Below are 17,986 nucleotides of genomic sequence, written 5' to 3' on the forward strand. Positions count from 1 at the left end.
CTGTGTGAGCTCGTGTGTGTGTGTGTGTGTGTGTGTGTGTGTGTGGCAGGTGGGGGTGGGGCGGGGAGGTCTTGTTTTCTACTGCCCTCTTAGTTCTTAGCTCCCACCACCGGGGTGCTGGGCAGCAGCACCTCCCAGAGTCCCGCCAGACACCAAGAGCCCCACATTTAGTTCTGTGGTTCTCCCGGACCCCTGCTTTCTGTTGCCCTCTTGGCCTGGTGCAGCAAGGATCCTGGAGCTGTGGCAGCCACCCCGAAGCTGGCTCTGGAAGGGCCTGGATTCATTCTAGACCCGAACAGATAGGTCTCGTGTGAGGACCCTGACTAAGGAGGAGAAGGGAAGGGGGACGCTCAGCAGCAGGATAACTGCTTGTGGTCTCAGTTTGGCTTTTCTGTCTTCCCCTCTGGACAGTGGGGGTCCTACCCTGCTTGGGTCCCAGAGCTTTTAGGGTAACATGGGGCCCCGCTTGGGCTGTCACTTTCTGGCCTAAGCTATGCTACCTCCTCACCCATCAGTCCTTAGGTCTCCTGCCTCGGAGACTCGCAGCCCCTTCCCTGCCGCATACACAGGCCTCCGGGCCTCTAGCCTCAGATGACCCGCCATTGGCTCTCCAGTTTCAGGGAGCAGAGAGACACTTCCTTTGTATCAGGACTGGTTCTGCTCGAGTGGGCTGACAAGCTGGAGGGGAGGGCAGCGCTGCTTTTCCTTGTCCCTTGTGGCTTTGGCTTCTCCTCGGGGAGTGTCAGGAGACTGGGATGGTGATCGAAGTGGGGAGGGTCAAGGTTCAGGCAGGAGCGAAGAGAATGTCCTAGCCAGTCCTTTCCTCCGTCTCTCAAACCTCAGCTGCACTGGACCTGGCACCCCATTCTTTCTTTCACTGCCGCCAGCGATTTCTCTGCTGGAGGCGGTGGGTGAAGTAGAGCATGCTAGAGATCTGAGGGGCGTGGGCGTTTGCGGGGAATGAGACCATTTCACCTGAGTTTCCTGGTTGTTCCCCCCCATGCACACATACACACACAGGTAGTGTGCCTGCCAGTCGGAGACAGAGCTAGCCTGGCAGAGGAACCTCGGAGCTCGAGGCAGGCGTGGGGAGAGAAACTGAATTGACTGGTCAGGATAGGGACAGGTGAAGCCCAGCAGGCAAGGGCACACCTGTCCATTTCTCTCTCAGGGACACGGGCCACTGGTGGGGGGCGGGGCAGGAGGCAGGGTCGACTTCCCAGGAGACTCCTGGGGATGAGGGAAGAAAAGTTCCTGAGTTTATTTTGGACATTAAAAAAGACACAAATCCTGTCGCTGGAAAGGCTGTTTCATTTGCTTCTCCTCCGATAATCATTTATGGAGCACTTCTTGGACGCCAGCAGGCCCCTTCTCAAGTTCTTGGGGATAAAGTTGGGGAAGAAGGGGCAAGAAAGACTTCAAAACAAACGTTGGAGGTTTGAACGTGTCATGGGAGCTCCATGCAAGGACGTGAAAATGGGAGAAAACCTAACGAGACATTTCAGCCGGCCTGAATGGTGGGAAAAAAGGGCTTTAAGCGTGGCCCTCCCCCCAGGTCGGTAGCTGGAGCTCAGCCCGGGCAGGTCCGCTCTTCTACCGGCTCTGATCCCATTTCAGCGCGTTCACCTGGGCTGGGGGTGGGCGGCAGACAATCACACAGTTTTATCACAGGTATGGGCTGCGACTTCCCGCTTTTTGGCGCCCTCAATGCCTGGCCGCCCGGGAGTGAGTCGTTAGGAGTCCTTGGGAACGTAAGCGTCCGGGCGTCTCTCGCTTGATTTGGGAGTCGAGCCGGGAGCCTCCCGATCGGGGAACCGGCAGATCAGACACTGAAAACAGCCCAGCTTGCTCCGGCCCCCAGCGTGCCCAGCGCAGTGGCCGGGCGCCGTACTACAACTCCCAGAAGGCTCCGTGGCGAGGCTGCCTAGAGACAATTGGAGAACAGCAGGGGGTGGGTCTCTACCCCAAGGGCCTTCCAACCCCAGAGGGGACGTGGCGGACGGCGCTGCCGGAAGTTCCGGGAAGTGGGCCCCCCCCCCCCCCAGTGCGGCCCGAGCTTCCGGTTTGGTCGCGCGCTTTGCTGTGGCTAAGATGGCGGCCGAGCATCTTGAGCCTCCCAAAGGAGAGTTGCAGCTGCCGCCGCCGCCGCCACCTGGGCACTATGGCGCCTGGGCTGCCCAGGAGCTTCAGGCCAAACTGGCAGAGATCGGAGCTCCAATCCAGGGTGAGGGGCCCTGGAGGTCAAGAGCGGGCAGCGCAGGCCTGCGGGGAAGCGGAGTCTGGTTACCCCGGAGACCCGGGGGCGGGTGGCGGAGGAGGGCTGCCGGGGCTTGACTAGGGCCGCCTGGCCTGCTCGGCCTGTGCTACGCGCTTAATCCTCTGCTCTGTCCAGCAGGGAGTCGCGAGGAGCTGGTGGAACGGCTGCAGAGCTACACCCGCCAGGTAAGCGTTGCCAGCAGGGTGTCGGGATAGGCCGAGCTTCTGCAGGAGGCCTTCATTCTTTGTGTACCTCCACACAGCAAGCGGGTCTCTCTCTTTTTGTCTGTTGCTGCCTTTACATGCTCTGTCGTAACCGCTTCTGTACACATACTGATTTCCCCCAGTGCTCAGCTGGAGCTCCGGCCGACAGGCACGGGGCAAATTTTGTGGCATGAGCGGGAGCGAACGTCGTTTAGGGGAACAGCATGTTCTTGGACTGACCTAGAGCCCTTTCTCTTTTGCAGACCGGCATCGTACTGAATCGGCCTGTTCTGAGAGGCGAAGATGGGGACAAGGCTGCTCCCCCTCCCATGTCAGCACAGGTAGGGAGATGGTTCCCCTTTACCACGCCCCTTCTGGTTAGGGTATCCTTTCCCACGGGTGGTGTACCGGGGATGCAAGTAGCTGATTGGGCAGGGAGTTATTGCAGTGACAGAGGTAGGAGCTCTTCATTTCTCCCATGGTCCCATCCTGGCCTCCTTTCCCAGTGTCTGCTCCTCCGAATTCTACTGATTGTTTAAGATACAGCTTAAATATCTGGAAGCTTGACTTGATTCTCCCCTATGCAGCTGGACGTAATGATTTTCTTTGTCCTGGGGCACAGTTCCTGTGTTATTCATTAAGACATCAGGGCTCACTTTCTGATTTGACTTCATACTACCCACATTTAGTGAGTTATTGGGGCATACCGGCTCCTGCTTATTTAAGTCCTCTCAAATTCCCTGTTCTTCATGATCCAGGATATGAGTCTGTTTCTCTGGAGTGGTGGCTCTGACCGGGGGCCCGTTGACTTCTGTGTGTGGGGCAAGGAGTCCTCAGATGGCTTTTAGAGCTGTCCATGAGTCTCCTGACGTTGTATGCAAAATCTGTGCTCAAGATACTTTTCTGGAGAGAGTACCACTAGTTTTCTGTGGCTGGTGCCCCAGAGTTAACATCTGCTCTTGGTGTTGCTATGGAGCATCATCTGAGTGCAAGAACTGTGCGTTGTTTGACCTTGGATCCCGGCACCTGCATGATAGTAGATCCCCAGCAAGCGTCTGCGGTAGATAAATGCTTCCGAGATTATGGTCATGTTTTCCCCACAGCTGTCTGGGATTCCCATGCCGCCGCCACCCATGGGACTGCCCCCTCTGCAGCCTCCTCCACCACCCCCACCACCTCCACCAGGCCTTGGCCTTGGCTTTCCTATGGCAGTTGGACCCCGCCCACCCAACTTGGGGCCCCCGCCTCCTCTTCGCGGGGGTGAGCCTGTGGCACTGTCAGAGGAGGAGCGGCTGAAGCTGGCCCAGCAGCAGGCGGCGTTGTTGATGCAGCAGGAGGAGCGCGCCAAGCAGGTAGGGCAGCTGGCAGCCTGGCCTGGGGTGTGAAGGGGGAGTCTTAGAGGTGGGTTTGGGGCCAAGCCTTCTGGGAAGGTCTGGGTCAAAGACTAGGGCTTAGGCCCGAAGCTGGAAGGGGACCCCAGGAGGCAGAGCTGTAGTGGGCTGGCCTGGGGGCACCGGTGCTGGTGTGAGCTGGTTTTCTTTTTTAAGCAGGGAGATCATTCACTGAAGGAACATGAGCTCTTGGAGCAACAGAAGCGGGTAAGGCCCCTCATTTCCATCTTTGACCCCACGGCCCAGTTCCTTGGCTGTCACTTCTATAGCTTTGTGTCCCAAATAAGATGCGCCGTTCCAGGTTACTTTGTTCTTGACGGAGTTTCAGCCAGTCTCTCCCAATAATTTCATCTTTCTCGTAGCTGAGGCGCTGGTGAGCTGTGTACTGCAGCCTGTGTGTGTGTGTGTGTGTGTGTGTGTATGTTTGTTTGATTGGTATGCAATGCAAGCTAAGAGTGGTTTTCATATTACTGGAGGAAATACCCCACGAGTGTGTAAAAGGGTCCATACAGTGGCTTAAGTGTTTACTGTCTGGCCTGTTACAGGAAAAGTGTGATGATCCCTCCTAGTCTCACCGGATGTCATTTTAGGTGCTGTGAAGAGGACTCTGGGCTAGTGTAGTCATTCATATCTGATTGAGACTAAACGTGATGCAGGAGACATTCAGTCCACCAGGTGTCCTATGTCAGTTGTTACCTGACGGAGCGTTAGGAAAACGGTGTTAATGGCACCAGCTGTGGAAATAGTCACGAAGTACTGTCTTTGCCCAGATTGTGCTAGATCTTGAGGGGCAGATATAAGTAAAGAATTCATTCTTTGTTAGAGATAGCTTAATCTTTTGGACCAAACTCTGGTTAAAAAATAGAAGTCAGGGTTTAGCTAAATATCAAATTCTCTGCTGGGAATCAGAAGTCTCCTGGAGTGTTTCCTGGTGTTATTTCCAGGGTGTGTGTGTATGTATGTGTGTGTATATATATGTACGTATGTGTATATATACATGTATGTGTATGTGTACGTGTGAGAGAGAGAGAGGAGGTGAGAAGGGCTCCTTCGTTTGGATCAGTGCCCCGGGGGTGGCGGGGCCGCCAGAGCGCCGGCGGTGCCTGATTGTTCTCCTGGGGCCTGTGGCCCGGCTGAAAGGACGCACTGCCAGGGCTGCCTGCCCGGCGGATTGCCCGACTGCGGCCCCACGTGCACTTCCCCCTGTAGGCCGCGGTGTTGCTGGAGCAAGAACGGCAGCAGGAGATTGCCAAGATGGGCACCCCAGTCCCTCGGCCCCCACAGGACCTGGGCCAGATTGGTGTTCGCACTCCTCTGGGTCCTCGAGGTGAGACCTTGATAGCGGAAGGGAAGGGCGAGGATGGTGGTGAAGATTTTATTTATTTAAGTATGGATCACATTAAAAAAGGAGGCACGTCAAAAGTACGTAGTTCCAATGAACTTTCATAAATGGAACACACCCGTATAGCCAGTACCTGGACCAAGGACCGAAACAGAACCAGCACCCCAAAAGTCCTCCTGGCTCCCTTCCAGCCACTCCCTCTCCCAAGGGCACTGTCACCTTGACTTTCAGCCAGGAAGGTAATATTTAAAATGAGTGTTTTGTCTCCTCTCACTCCGGATTTCTTTCTTAGTTGCCGCTCCAGTGGGCCCCACTCCCACTGTTTTGCCCATGGGGGCCCCAGTTCCCCGGCCTCGTGGCCCCCCACCGCCCCCTGGAGATGAGAACAGAGAGGTGAGGTTGCTGATTTCTTTGCAGGGAGAGGAGAGCAGTTCAGAAGGGGGCTATTTCCGGGCTGTTAGAGGAGGGTTCTGAGAGAAGGCAGTCGGACTTCCGGGGGGAGGGGCACATGTGGTTCAGACGTGTGTATGTAGGCCAGGGGGGCATCTCTGGGGCAGGGTCCTGCAGTTCGCTCTGAGGGGGCGGGGGAGCCCGGCTGGTATTGTCCGCTCTCTGCTGGTTGTGTCGTCTGGCCAGCAGCTTTCCCAGTACGGGAGGTGGGTGTCCTCGGGACAGAGGCACTGAGTTTACCCCTTCTTCCTGGCTTGTCTGGCAGATGGATGACCCCTCTGTGGGCCCCAAGATCCCCCAGGCTTTGGAGAAGATCCTGCAGCTGAAGGAGAGCCGCCAGGAGGAGATGAACTCGCAACAGGGTGAGTGCGTTGTGGTGTGCTGAGGGCTGCGGGGACAGGGAACCCGGAGGGGCTGTGGCCGAGGCTGCATTCCTCTCTCCCGTCCCGAGGAGGGTGTGGGAGGGTGTGGGACAGGACCCGACCCTTGATAGGGAGGGGCCGCTGGGAGCACGTGGCGGGGCAGCGCCCTGAGAGGAGACCCATGGCCGCCTCCCTCCCTGCAGAGGAAGAGGAGATGGAGACAGACATGCGCTCGTCCCTGGGCCAGTCAGCGTCGGAGACTGAGGAGGACGCAGTGTCTGTGTCCAAAAAAGAGGTACGGAGCGGGCCCGGAAGCAGCGGCTGGAGGGGGCTCTGGGCACTGAGGTCACTCCCCTTCTCGGTGCTCCGTACGTAGCAGCTGCTGTCGTGCCGGGTTTTGTCCCCGGCATCTCGTAGGTGTTTTTCATTCAGTTGCCGTAAGTTCTTCAAGTTCTTTTTTTTAAGGTTTTATTTATTTTTAGAGGGAGGGAGAGGAAAGGAGAAAGAGAAAGAAACATCAACACGTGGTTGCCTCTCATGCGCCCCCTACTGGGGACCTGGCCTGCAACCCAGGCATGTGCCCTGACTGGGAATTGAACTGGCGACCTTTTGGTTTGCAAGCTGGCACTCGATCCACTGAGTTCAAGGCCTCTTTTCTCAGCTTCTTGAGGAAACTGGGGGAGACTAGAGGTTGGGGGCCAGCATGGTGCTTGGATTCTCTGACGCAGTTGGTTTTACTTGGTTTGGCAGAAAAATCGGAAGCGTAGGAACCGGAAGAAGAAGAAGAAGCCCCAGCGGTCACGGGCGGCATCATCTGAGAGTTCTGGGGACCGGGAGAAAGAGCCGGCCCGGTCCCGCGGCTCCGAATCCCCGGCCGCTGACGTTGAAATTGAGTACGTGACCGAAGAACCTGAAATTTATGAGCCCAACTTCATCTTCTTCAAGAGGATTTTTGAGGCTTTCAAGGTACAAGGAGCAGCCCTCCCTGGGGCGGGGCTGAGTGGGGAAGGGGCAGGGATGGGGAAAGGCAGGACCTGCAGGATGTTTCCCGTGGGGGGTTCAGGAACTGGGGCAGGGCTCGGGGCCGGGGTTTCCATGCCGTCTGCCTCCTCAGCTCACGGACGACGTGAAGAAGGAGAAGGAGAAGGAGCCAGAGAAACTCGACAAGCTGGAGAACTCTGCAGCCCCCAAGAAGAAGGGCTTTGAGGAGGAGCACAAGGACAGTGATGACGACAGCAGCGACGACGAAGCGGTGAGGCCCGCACCCTCCCTCTGGGACCGGGGGTCGGGGGGTGCAGGGGGACGGGGACTCCAGGGCTGGCTGGCAGTGAACGCTGGCGGGGGAGGGCCCCTGTGGTGGCCGAAGGTTTGGGGTTGGCTGGGCAGCCTGACGGGCACCGATGAGTCCTGCTCTAAAGAGAGAGCCCTCCTGTTCCAGGAGAAGAAGCCGGAAGCCCCCAAGCTGTCCAAGAAGAAGCTGCGCCGAATGAATCGCTTCACTGTGGCTGAGCTGAAGCAGGTGAGACCGGGCTGGTCCTGAGCTGGTCCGGCAGGCGCGGAGCTCCTTGACTCCCCGTGGGCGGTTTTGCTGCGGGGAGGGGAGCCTTGAAGGAGGCCAGGGGGCGTCGGCAGGAGTCCTTGCAGAAGGAGAAAGAAGAAGCTGTGGACCGGAGAGGCTGGGGCTTTTCTGAGGTGTGTTGCTGTTTCGCAGCTTGTGGCTCGGCCCGATGTCGTGGAGATGCACGATGTGACGGCACAGGACCCCAAGCTCCTGGTGCACCTCAAGGCCACTCGGAATTCCGTGCCCGTGCCGCGCCACTGGTGTTTCAAGCGCAAGTACCTGCAGGGCAAACGCGGCATCGAGAAGCCCCCCTTCGAGCTGCCCGACTTCATCAAACGCACGGGCATCCAGGAGATGCGGGAGGCCCTGCAGGAGAAGGTGAGGCCTGCCTGGGGCCCCGAGGCGCCCTGCGCGAGCCATGTTTAGAAGTCAGCGCTGGAGGTGACACGTGGCAGGAGGGTTGGTCCTCATCTTGGCACCCAGAGCTAGCTCTCCTGTCCCCTCCCGGAGACGCCTGGTCCTGAGCGGCTCCAGTGCCCCCCTTGCCCCCTGTGCTGGCACTTGGCCAGCCGTCTTTGGTCCGCACACAGTGCCTCCTTCCGCTGCTGGTTGCTCTGGCTTTGTCTGCAGTTACCTGCCTCCAACGTGAGCGCGGTCCACTTCGGGGCTACAGATTCTCGGTGGTCGTGTGACTTCTTAAATTTAAAAGTCTTACTTAAATACCTTGTGGGCGGCAGTTGTGTGTCCCGCCAGCATTCAGGAGGTGCCAGAGCACCAGGGGAAGTCTCTGCCCCCCAGCGAGGCGCTCGCCTGCCAGGCCTCTCGGGGGCGGTTCGTGAGTTCGCTTCGTAGGGCGCGTGTGTTCTGTTCAACACGGAGGCTGTCACGTTGAGGGGTTTGAGCAGGAGGGTGTGGGTAACTTTCTGAAGGAAACAAAGGAGGTTTCATTTCAGCTCATCTGGGAGCGGGGAGCCCGATCTATTAGGAATTGAACTTGCTGAATCCGTTTTCTGCCATCCTCCCCAGGAAGAACAGAAGACCATGAAGTCAAAAATGCGAGAGAAGGTTCGGCCCAAGATGGGCAAGATCGACATCGACTACCAGAAGCTGCACGACGCCTTCTTCAAGTGGCAGACCAAGCCAAAGCTGACGATCCACGGGGACCTGTACTATGAGGTTTGGGGGGCTCGGGGGTGGGGACTGGGGCAGCGAGGCTGGGCCTTGGGTCGTGGCTCCGTGGCTCCTGGTCTGAAGGGCTTCGGAAGCTGGTACAGTGTGGCCCCTCCCCTCGGCCTCCGAGTTGTCCATTAACTCTCCCTGAGGGGGACGGAACCGGAAATCTTCAGATGAGGCGGCTTTTTGGAGAGGTGCAGACCATGTCTTTGAAGGGATATTTGTTAATGGGTGGTTTAGGGACAGAGGCAGATGCTTTTCGGAAACATTTAATATTGGGGAAGGGAGAAAACTTTTTTTCTGATTCTTAAGATATTACTGACCGTGACATCCTGGAATTCTTGAGGCGGGAGGGTCCTGGCAGTCATCCAGTCAAATGCCCTCATTGCACAGATGAGAAGGCAGCCTGGGGTCTGCCCGGGACCTCACAGTGGACTGATCAGAGGACTGGGAGTCTTGCTTTCCAGACCCCTCCTTCCTGGCCTTTAGCCCTTCGGCTGTGCCAGCTGGGGAATGAGGCTACCGGAGGTGGACTGGGAACGCGGCCGTGCTCAGCGGGGCTGTGTGTCTGCGTGGGCTGGGACGTCTCGTCTTTGTTCTCGAGTCCTTTTGCCATCGAGTCCCTGGTGTGTGTCTGGTGCTCACAATACAGCCTGCCCTGCTTTCTCCCCAGGGGAAGGAGTTCGAGACGCGGCTGAAGGAGAAGAAGCCAGGAGATCTGTCCGATGAGCTAAGGATCTCCTTGGGGATGCCGGTGGGACCAGTGAGTGCCAGCGACCCGGCGGGACATGGAGAAGAGGGCGGGAACTGGGGCGGAAGGGAGACAAAGGGGTAGGGTCAGGCAGATGGTATTCGGTTCCCTCTTTCCCGCAGAATGCCCACAAGGTCCCGCCCCCGTGGCTGATTGCCATGCAGCGATACGGACCACCCCCGTCGTACCCGAACCTGAAAATCCCTGGGCTGAACTCGCCCATCCCCGAGGTGAGCACGCTGCTTTCCTTGTTCTCAGCTGTCTCCGCTCAGAACTAGAGCAAGGTTTTCTTTCTCATTCCCCCATGTGTTTTTATTTTGGGGAGAAAAATAAAAAAGAATAATGGATTTTGTTATTTAAAAAACCTGACATGCTCATCTAAAATAATCAGAATCAAGAAGTACAAAGATGAAAACGAATCACAATTTTATCGCTCAGAAATAACCGGACTTAACATTTGGTGAATGTGTTTCCAGCTATCGCCCTGGTATGGACGAGGATGGATACAGAAATAATTTTATGTCAGGAATAGCATTAAGTTCATTTTTATTTAAAAACAAAAACAAAAACAAAAAACCACAAACAAACATTGCCTTGGCCAGGTGGCCCAGCTGGCTGGAGTGGTGCCCTGAGGCCCCGAGATCGCAGTTGTGATGCTCGGTCAGGGCATGTGGGGGAAGCAGCGGATGAACGCGTGAATCAGTGCAACAATGAACTGATGGATTTCTCTCTCTCTCTCTCTCCTGCCCTCCCTCCCTCTCTAAAATCGATAAAGTTTTTTTAAAAAGAATTAAGAAAATTAATTCTTTTAAAAATAATTTCTTTAAATTCTTTTTTTAAAGAGAACTAAAAAAATTAACAGACAACAAAGTCATTGAAGTGAAAAAGAAGTAATTGTTCAGCTTCAGAATTTTTTTTTGAAGATTTTCTTTACTTATTTTTAGAGAGGGAAGGGAGGGAGAGAGAGAGAGACATCAGTGTGTGGCTGCTTCTCACGCGCCCCCCTACTGGGGACCTGGACCACAACCCAGACATGTGCCCTGACTGGGAATTGAACCGGCGACCCTTTTGTTCTTAGGCCAGCACTCAGTCCACTGAGCCACAGCAGCCACGGCAGAATTTCTCAAGAGAAATAGATTCTAAAGGCTTTTCAAAAGTTAGGAAAGCATCAGGAAGAAGAGGGGGTCGTGTTTTTTAATGAATGTGTTTCAGTTTTAGACAGTATGGGCTACCACAAAAGCGGAAGTCATTCACATACTTTCTGTCTCTCATCTCCCTGTCCTGTCGCCTCCAGATTTTTGTTGATAATTACTGTTGCTTTATAACTCCTTTTTACATTTAACTCATCTCTGAGATCATGATTTCCAGAGTTCCCAAGTGTTATTTTTCTGTACTTCGGAGCGTGACTTTCTGCTAGGCCTGCAGTGCTCCTTGCGGAGTGTGGGGATGGCACTGACCGGCCTTTCCTGTCTTGCAGAGCTGCTCCTTCGGGTACCACGCTGGAGGCTGGGGCAAACCCCCTGTGGACGAGACAGGGAAGCCACTCTACGGGGACGTGTTCGGAACCAACGCGGCCGAGTTCCAGGTGCGGGCCACGGCAGGCCGGCTTGGCCTTACTGAGGGTCATGAAGTTTGAGAAAAAGTTGGTTTATCGCAGCGGTGTCCAGCCTTTTGGCATCTCTGGGCCGCACTGGAAGAAGAAGGGTTGTCTTGGGCCACACGTGAAATACATGGTGACACGCTAAATATATTGTAATGTGTAATCACAAGAAAATCTCTAACGTTTTAAGGACATTTACAGTTTCGTGTTGGGCCGCATTCACAGCCATCCTGGGCCTCATGCAACCCACGGGCCACGGTTTGGGCACCCCTGGTTTATAGCTTCATTGCCAGTGCGCTGGGTGTTGTGAATTGTCAGCGTCTGAAGGAGGGCGCGCGCCCTTCTGCGCCGCACTGCAAGTGCGAGCCCCCGCTGGGACGGAGCTCCCTCTGCGCAGAGGCGGTGTGCCCCTGTCCGGGTCAGTTTCCCTTTACAACAGCCTGGCACAGGAGCGGCAGTAAACGTTTGCTAAGTGAATGAGTGATCTCTTCCAGACCAAGACTGAAGAAGAAGAGATTGACCGGACCCCCTGGGGGGAGCTGGAGCCATCTGACGAAGAGTCTTCAGAAGAAGAGGAAGAGGAGGAAAGTGACGAAGACAAGCCGGATGAAACAGGCTTCATCACTCCTGCAGACAGGTGGGGAAGCAGAGTCGACCTCTCTGAACTGGTCGGTCTGTCCTTGGGGACCTTCTCGTCACTCCAGGGCTCGTTCCTCTCTCCACAGTGGCCTCATCACTCCTGGGGGCTTCTCCTCGGTGCCAGCGGGAATGGAGACCCCGGAACTCATTGAGCTGAGGAAGAAGAAGATCGAGGAGGCGATGGATGGGTGAGGAAACCAGCAGGCCGAGGGGGAGGCCTTTCTCCTCCCTCCAGCGTCTAGGTTGGCTGGCCGACGTTTGTTGTCGCCTGCCCCCGGGACACACAGTTACTGAACTGCAGCTCTGTGCTGGGCGCCGCTCCGGGCAGAGGGGCGGCAGCAGTGGGAAAGTCAGGGCAGAGAAAGTCGGCAGAGGACAAGATCATTTTCCACGTGGATAGGACAGGGAAGCTGGGGAGACTGCGTATTGGGGTATAGAGGGGCTGGGGGCGGGGGGCATTTGAGCTGAGAGCTGACAGTTAGGAAAGAGCCAGCCTCAGGACAATCGGGGACAGAGGAGCTGTGAGTGCAAGCAGCGGGAAGGCCCTAACACAGATTTGGCATAATTGTGCTTCTGGAGCTCTTGTCATTAGGTATGTAAACACGTGGGATCGTTACATCTGAGTGAATTGATCCTCTTTGTCATGTAATGGTCTATTCTGTTCTTTGTTCCTCTTTTCCTGTTTTTTTGGATTAATGAACTTTCTTTTTTTAAGATTTTATTTTTAGAGAGCGGGGAAGGGAAGGAGAAAGAGAGGGAGAGAAACATCAATGTGTGGTTGCCTCTCGAGCTCCCCCTACTGGGGACCTGGCCCACAACCCAGGCCTGTGCCCTGACTGGGAATCAAACTGGTGATCCTTTGGTTCACAGCCTGCACTCAGTTTACTGAGCTGCACCAGCCAGGGCCTAATTGAACATTTTTTATGATTCCATTTTGTGTTCTATTTTGACTTAGTGACTGTAAGTCTTCATTTTATCATGTTAGTGGGTGGCTTAGGGTTTGGAATATCCATCTTTATCACAGTCTGCCTTCAGATAGTGTTATACCGCTTCCGAGTGGTATTAAGAACCTCACAAAAGTGTCTTGCATTTCTTCCCCCCTAACTTTGTCGTGCATTTTACTTTTAGGTTAGAAGTCCTACTCGCCATGATTATTAGTTTCGTTTCAGTGGCCAGTTATCTTCTAGAGAGAGTTAAATAGTGAGAGTCATATGGTAACCTGCGTAATTACCAAGCGTTCTTCCTTTCTTCTGGGTGTCTAGGTGGATACCCGGTATCATTTTCCTTCTGCCTCAAACTGCCCCTTCAGCTTTGCTCGATGTGAGACTGCTGGTCGTGAGCTCTTTCAGCTCCCGCAGTCCGAACACGTGCTCACTCGGCTCGCCTCTCTGAGAGATGTGTGTGTGTCAGGCATAGGGTTCTAGACTGGCTGCTTCTTTCTTCCAAGTAGTTTAAAGGTGCTCCGTTGTCTTCTCTCCTCTGTTGTTGCCGATGAGAACTCTGTTGTCTGCACCTTCCTTTGTTCCTCTGTACACATGTTACTTTTCTCTGGCTGCTTTTAAGGTTTTCTCACTGTTCTGAGCAATTCAATTATGCTGTGCACTCCAGGGCAGTGTGTTGTGTGGTTTTCTTTAAGTTTCTTTGGAGTTTGTGCAACATCTTGAATCTGGGTTTATGGTTTTTATTAATTTTTGAAAAATTTTAGCCATTTTTCTAAATATTCTTTTTGTTCCCTTTCTCTCTCCTTTGGGAACTCCAATTATGCATCTGTTAGAGCTCTTAAAATTGTTCCACTTTTCACTGATGCTCTTCATTTTTAAAATACATTTTTTCTCTTTGTATTAGAAATTTCTCTTTGTATTTCTACCTTTTAGAAAATTTCTGTTCCTTTTCTGCGGTTTCTAATCTGACTTTTAATCACATCCATTATAGTTTTTATCTCTAGCAGTGTGATTTGGGACTTTGGTTTTTTTTTTCCCAGTCCTCACTTGAGGGTACGTTTATTGATTTTTAGGGAGGGAGAGAAACATCAATGTGAGAAGGAAACATTGATTGGTTGCTTCCTGTTTGCACCCTGACCAGGGACCAAACTCACAACCTAGGTATGTGCCCTGAAAGGGGATCGAACCCGTAATATTTTGTTTGTATGGAACGATGCTCCAACCAACCGAGCCACCTGGCCAGGGCAGTTTTGGGTCTTTTATGTCTTCTGTGTCTCTTATTTAACTTTTGAATAAATGGAATGTAGTTATAACATTTTAGCCTTGGCTGCTGTGGCTCAATAGATTGAGTGTTGGCCTACAAACCAAAGGATTGCTGGTTCAATTCCCAGCCAGGGCGCATGCCTTGGTTGCAGGCTAGGTCCCCAGTGGGGAGCATGCACGAGGCAACCATGCTTTGATGTTTCTCTCCCTCTCTTTCTCCCTTCCTTCCCCCCTCTCTCTAAAAATAAATAAATAAAATTTGTAAAAAAAAAAAGAAAAAGAAAAAAGATTTTAATGTACTTGCCTGCTAAATGCCAACATCTGTGCCAGTTCTGGGTTGATTTAAACTGATTATTTTTCTCATTAAGGATTTCCTGCTTCTGTGAATGTCTGTTGGTTTTTGATTGGATGCTAGACTGTAAAACGTACGTTGCTAGATCGAGGATACTTTTGTCTTCCTGTAAATCTTTAGCTTTGCTCAGGGATACAGTGGAACCTCAGCTCTTGCCCTAATATGTTCTGGAAAACTTTACAAGCAATTTGTTCAAAAACCACATCTTTTGTTGCCTGAGAGACGCGTGACTAAACACACAGGTACCAACACGAAAGGGTTGTCGGGAAGAGAATCGGGGCCTAAAGTTTTTTTAGACAACTGAGACATCTTTTTCTGTGAACAGCTTGGTTGAGAGCTGAACTGTTCGAGAACCAAGACGTTTGAGAACCAAGGCATGACTGCACTTGCAAACAGTTTGATCCTTGCAGGGCTTGCATTCAGGCTCAGTGGCAGGACTGCGGCGGTCCCTCCATTCCTGAGGCGCAGGATGCTCCGTGCGCTCTGCCCTCTGCCTGGTTAACTAGGCAGTGTTTTCTGTCCACCTGCTGGGACCGGGTAAGCGGCCGGTACTGTTCCCAGCGGTCCTTTCGGGTGCTTCTCCCCCTGGCCCGGGTACTGCCTCACATGCAGTGCTTACCTGAGTCCTTGAGGGGGACCTTCTGCAGGTGTCATGAGCCCTTGAGTCTCCGGCCTGTTTTCTCTTCTCCAGTGCCCTGTCCTGTGATCTCCAGCCACTTTGGTCTCCTTGCACTTGTGGCTTTCTCTCTTCAACTCGTGGAGTCCTTTGGCTTCTACACGGGTTACCCCTCATTCTGTGGTCTGCAGACTCTCCATGCAGGGGGCTGGGCGACTGGGGGACTCACTTCATTTGTTACTTATCTCAGGAATCACTGTCCTTCACTGTCTCGTGTCCAGGGGCTTGGCAGCCACTGTGACACCACTTCTGGGCAGTATTTAGAAACTTACATCTATTTTGCCCCCTTATTTTGGTTGTTTTAGGTGGGAGGGTACATGTGTCCCTGTTGCACCTCGTCAGGAAGCAGAAATTTCAAGTTTTGCATATTTGAGAAATAAAAAGAAAGACGGGTACTGTGGCTGAGTGTGGTGAGCAGGAATCAGGGACGGGGTCAGACTGTGGACCCTTTAGACCATGGTAGAGTAGGAACGGCATTCATTGTGACCAGAAGCCTCACTGGGTTTTGAGCAAAGGAAGGACAGCATCTGGATTCCATTTTAAGGCGTTTGCTCCGGCTGCTGTGTGAGAGTAGACTGTCAACGCTTCCCGGGGGAGAGGTGGGGATGGAGCCCTGTCTGGGTTGACAGTGGTCGATTTGCTCTTGTGTTTCAAATGGAACCCTTTAAGCAGCTGGTGAGATTGGCTGTGGGTGGTGCTTACACCAGTGGAACGGTTGGAAGTTGGAGTTCTTTCTGGATGCTGAAACTCCAGGCACAGCGTTGGGCAGGAACTGCCGTAGCCTCTTCTCTTCTCTTAGCTTCTCTGTACCCGAGATCTTCTGGAAACTTGCAGCCTCTGACCCTTCGTCCTTCTTTGCATGTGGTGTAGTCCTGGTCTCTGACAACCTGAACTTCGTTCAGGGGGTCCCTTCACTCGGTCTTGTGCTCCTTCCCGGCTGTGTGCCCTGCAGTCAGCACTGAGCCAGTTCTGTCCTCGCGTGGGTTTCCGTGACCCACGGAGGCAGAGGCAGCTTGGGTATCATCCCCCTTCTCCCCCATGTCTCAGGATCTCTCCAGCTGGGTGCTGGGTGGAGGTGCTGTTTGTGTCCTTTTGCTTCCCTTTCATCTTGGTCTTGACCCCTTTGTTCTCTGCAGAAGTGAGACGCCCCAGCTGTTCACTGTGTTGCCAGAGAAGAGAACGGCCACCGTTGGGGGAGCCATAATGGGATCGACCCACATCTACGACATGTCCACGGTGAGCACTCGGTGGATGCTGCTTTTGAGGACTGGATATGGGGCAGAAGCCGGGGTTTCTGAGCCTCTCTCTGGAAATGACAAGGCTCTGATCCCCTTCGTAGGTTATGAGCCGGAAGGGCCCGGCCCCCGAGCTGCAAGGTGTGGAAGTGGCTCTGGCACCTGAAGAGTTGGAGCTGGACCCCATGGCCATGACCCAGAAGTATGAGGAGCATGTGCGGGAGCAGCAGGCACAAGTGGAGAAGGAAGACTTCAGTGACATGGTGGCTGAGCATGCTGCCAAACAGAAGGTAGGAGCTCGCAGCAGCACCTCTGGCTGGGGCCTGGGACTCCTTTTTCAGTGGAGTGGTGTCCTCTAGTGGGGAGAGTGAGGGACAGCTCAGGGCCTGCTGCCCTGAGCTTCCTGGGTGCTGAAACCTTAGAAATGGGCTGGTGGGCTGCCCTCCTCAAGGGTGATGAAACAGGCACAGGGAGGGGAAGGAACTCATCCAAGTCTGAGAAGCCAGTGTCGGCACTTTTTCCACAGACGTGTGTGGCTGTGTCAGGCTGCCCACCCTTGTTTGGGGGATCAGTGGGTCGTTTAACCTGTTGTAACCTGTTTCTCTTTCTCTCCTTTAGCAAAAGAAACGGAAAGCACAGCCCCAGGACAGCCGTGGGGGCAGCAAGAAATACAAGGAGTTCAAATTTTAGGTTCCCGTCACACCCCCAGCCCTCCTTCATACCCTCTGCCTGGATGCCTGGGCTTCACACATGGGTTCCCAAGAGCCAGCTCTCCCACATTCCCAAGGGCTTGTCATTTCATGTTCTTATTTTAGACCTGTTTTGTAAATAAAGCTGTTTCCCAAGGAAAGAGATGACTATGTTAACACTCCTGACCCTCCTTTGTCTCCTTTTAGTCCCCCTCCTGCAAAAGGACTAAAACAGCCTTTTTCTACACCTTCAGGGCTGCCCCAGTGAGCAGGGGCATGCACCTGGATCAGATGGTGTGGTTGAGACTGGTGGTGGTGAAGCCCAAGCTGGGCAGAAACTGTTTTACCACGGCCTGTCTTTGTAGGAAGTAAGGCTCTGGGGAAAGTACCTGAAGCTCTGGTTTGACCTTACTACTTTGTCCTTGGGGGCTAAAAATAGCCAGCTTAGCGCCCAGGCTGGGCAAGGAAGTACAGTGGGCTTGGGAAGTAGGCCAGGTCAGGCCTTTCTAACAGACCTTGCGGCCAGAAGAGTCCCAGTCCTATGGCGCAGAGACAGCCCGAAGTCTAGATTGTCCCGGGACCTTGCCATCCATGGGAGGTTTCGGTCCTGGGGGCTTGCTCTGGGGGTTAAACGGCATTTGCGGAGCGCTGGGGAGGTGTCTCCTGCTGCGGCCGTACCGCGGGTGTTGGGAGCGCACCAACAGCGGTGCCCGTGTGCAGCAGGCTTCGAGATGGTTTCTGGAGCAGGGAGTGTGGGAAATCCCACGGAGGACGTGCAAATTGAGCAAGGCTTTGGGGGAATAGAATTTTAGGTATTTTCTAAGTAGAAAAAAACATTCCAAGAGGAAGAAATTGAGGGCAAAGGTGATGGCCTTGGGCCTCTGAAATGGTTTTTTGGGAATGGGGCTGTAGAGACAGAACAGGGTTGGTTCCAGAAGGGCCAGGGTTTAGCTTTTTAATTCACCCGTGCCAAGGGCCTTTTGGACTCTAGGTCCCTGAGCTCCCCCTTACACTAGAGCAAAGCAGGAGCGGAAACAACGGCCCGTAGCGCCTGGCCGCTGGGTCTTCACTCCCTTCGCTGGTCTTGATGAAAAAACCCGG

The 17,986-nt window shown here is 53.9% G+C and overlaps 1 protein-coding gene across 4 annotated transcripts; it reads left to right on the forward strand.

Annotated features, from left to right (window-relative positions):
• Positions 1-1,965: 1,965 nt before the first annotated feature.
• Positions 1,966-17,059, forward strand: SF3B2 (splicing factor 3b subunit 2). 4 transcript variants are annotated; one of them, XM_028516128.2, is made up of 22 exons: positions 1,966-2,224; positions 2,396-2,442; positions 2,724-2,801; positions 3,564-3,812; positions 4,008-4,058; positions 5,061-5,178; positions 5,486-5,586; positions 5,909-6,005; positions 6,209-6,300; positions 6,756-6,971; positions 7,120-7,257; positions 7,444-7,524; positions 7,717-7,944; positions 8,593-8,742; positions 9,413-9,502; positions 9,613-9,720; positions 10,968-11,075; positions 11,585-11,727; positions 11,816-11,917; positions 16,098-16,197; positions 16,301-16,486; positions 16,815-17,059. In XM_028516128.2, the coding sequence occupies exons 1-22, from the start codon at positions 2,092-2,094 to the stop codon at positions 16,884-16,886; spliced, it is 2,688 nt and encodes an 895-aa protein (XP_028371929.1). In that variant the 5' UTR covers positions 1,966-2,091; the 3' UTR covers positions 16,887-17,059. The 4 variants fall into 4 exon arrangements, with proteins under 4 accessions (XP_028371929.1, XP_035885616.1, XP_035885615.1 ...); XM_036029722.1 differs by having other exon boundaries at positions 2,049-2,224; positions 2,393-2,442; positions 4,011-4,058; XM_028516127.2 differs by having other exon boundaries at positions 2,050-2,224; positions 2,393-2,442.
• Positions 17,060-17,986: the final 927 nt, after the last annotated feature.

The sequence above is a fragment of the Phyllostomus discolor genome, chromosome 6 (genome assembly GCF_004126475.2).
Source record: "Phyllostomus discolor isolate MPI-MPIP mPhyDis1 chromosome 6, mPhyDis1.pri.v3, whole genome shotgun sequence".
In the NCBI taxonomy this organism is placed as follows: domain Eukaryota; kingdom Metazoa; phylum Chordata; class Mammalia; order Chiroptera; family Phyllostomidae; genus Phyllostomus; species Phyllostomus discolor.

Coding starts and splice junctions, on each gene's coding strand:
- SF3B2 (XM_028516127.2), top strand. CDS start 2,092: ATGGCGGCCGAGCATCTTGAGCCTCCCAAAGGAGAGTTGCAGCTGCCG. Junction 4,059..5,060: donor TCTTGGAGCAACAGAAGCGG/GTAAGGCCCCTC, acceptor TTCCCCCTGTAG/GCCGCGGTGTTGCTGGAGCA. Junction 7,525..7,716: donor CTGTGGCTGAGCTGAAGCAG/GTGAGACCGGGC, acceptor GCTGTTTCGCAG/CTTGTGGCTCGGCCCGATGT.